Genomic DNA, 1,707 nt, shown 5'->3' on the forward strand with positions numbered 1-1,707 from the left:
GTCCTAAAAAGGACCGCCACCAAGGCCAAACAAATGTCCTAAAAAGGACCGCCACCAAGGCCAAACAAATGTCCTAAAAAGGACCACCACCAAGGCCACTCATCCCGAAAGACCGTCACGAAGACCAACTGTCCCGAAGAACCGCCTCAATAGGCACTCTGGTTATACAACCAGCCACAAAGGCCACACTCTGGCTAAACAGCCCGCCACAAAGGCCACACTCTAGCTAAACAGCCCAATTGGTGGCAACTTGTCCTGTGGGAAGGTTGATAAAGGGTGAGAACCAGAGTTCGAGGATTGCTTGGCGCACCAATAACCTACTGTGGATTTGGATGAGTAGTTCCATTTGCCACGGTGAGGGGTTAGGATTGATGCCCTGCAGGGCCAACTTTGGGCCTATGGGGGCAAGCTAGCAGTGAGGCTAGTGGAGTCCACGAGAAAGGTTGTTACAAGTAACTCTGGGGGACGGTTGAGCCCGGAGGATGTTCTGGAGGATGCATTTGTTGAGGCGAATGTACGACTGGAGTTCCCGGAGGGTGAGGATGGGGAACCAGTGGTGACGATAGGGTCTGAAGTGTTGAACAGGATGCATAGTCTATGGAAACAGTGATGCATAGTCTATGAAGGTATTAGGGAGAAATATCACAATACCGGTTCTGCTACGGAAGCTTCGGTAATATGGAAACCAAAAGGGGCCATGTATGTTATTGATCTACCACGCCAGTTCTTCATGGTCCGTTTTGAGCTAGAAGATGAATATTTGACAGCACTTACTGGTGGACCATGGCGTGCGTTTGGGAGTTATCTTATGGTCCTGGCATGGACGTCGGAGTTCGATACTCTAGTGGATGAGATCGTGACCACTCTGGGGTGGATCCGTTTGTCGAATATTCCGGTTAGCTTTTACCATAAGGCTCTCTTAATGATTATTGTGAAGGGGCTGGGGAAACCGGTTAAGGTGGATCTTACTACCCTAAACTTTGAGAGAGGACGCTTTGCTCGCATCTGTGTGGAAGTTAATTTGAAAAGACTGTTGAAGGGGACAATAATGATTAACGGAGAGCGGTATTTTGTGTCATATGAAGGGTTGAAAAATATTTGCTCTCTTTGTGGCATGTTTGGTCATGTTGTGCATAGCTGCCCTCGTAAAAGTGTGGTACAACCAGTGGAAAAGCCGCAACAGATTGTCGAAACAAGCTTGAGTACGTCGGGTGAGAATCGTGGAGATGAGGGTTTCACGCCGGTCCGGATGCAGAATAGACGGTCAACTCCACCGCCGGGGATGGTTACGTTTGCGGCTGGAGAAGCCAGGGGCAATTTGGTCAATGATTGGGGGAGGACCCAAATTAATGCAGATCCCGTGAATATCACGGTTGCTAACAAATTTGGAAGCTTGAGTGATTTACCAGTGATTTCGGGGGATATTGATCAGATGATCAAATTTGAAACACGACGTGGGGTGCAAGGAAAGCCTCAGACTGGTAATGGGCGGATGAACAAAGGATAAGGGCTTGCACGTGATGGGCCTAAGGAGAAGCGTAATGGGGGGCTTACCTCTAAGGCCTCTAATGGGCCTTATGCTAAGCCTTTATCTAATAGGCCCGTGAAAGGTTTGGTTTATGGTCCGACGAGGAGTGACAAAGGGATGTCGGAGTCAGGAAAACGTTTACGGGTTGAGAGAGATGGTATGGGTCGACCAGGCGGTTT

The 1,707-nt window shown here is 49.0% G+C and overlaps 1 protein-coding gene across 1 annotated transcript; it reads left to right on the forward strand.

Annotated features, from left to right (window-relative positions):
- LOC104753532 lies at nucleotides 698-1,507 on the forward strand. The gene has a single exon (XM_010475774.1). It carries the CDS (start codon nucleotides 698-700, stop codon nucleotides 1,505-1,507), a length of 810 nt encoding a protein of 269 aa, XP_010474076.1.

Source organism: Camelina sativa, chromosome 16 (assembly GCF_000633955.1).
Source record: "Camelina sativa cultivar DH55 chromosome 16, Cs, whole genome shotgun sequence".
In the NCBI taxonomy this organism is placed as follows: domain Eukaryota; kingdom Viridiplantae; phylum Streptophyta; class Magnoliopsida; order Brassicales; family Brassicaceae; genus Camelina; species Camelina sativa.

Excerpts from the sequence above, each read along its gene's own strand:
- LOC104753532 (XM_010475774.1), top strand. The coding sequence starts at position 698 with ATGTATGTTATTGATCTACCACGCCAGTTCTTCATGGTCCGTTTTGAG.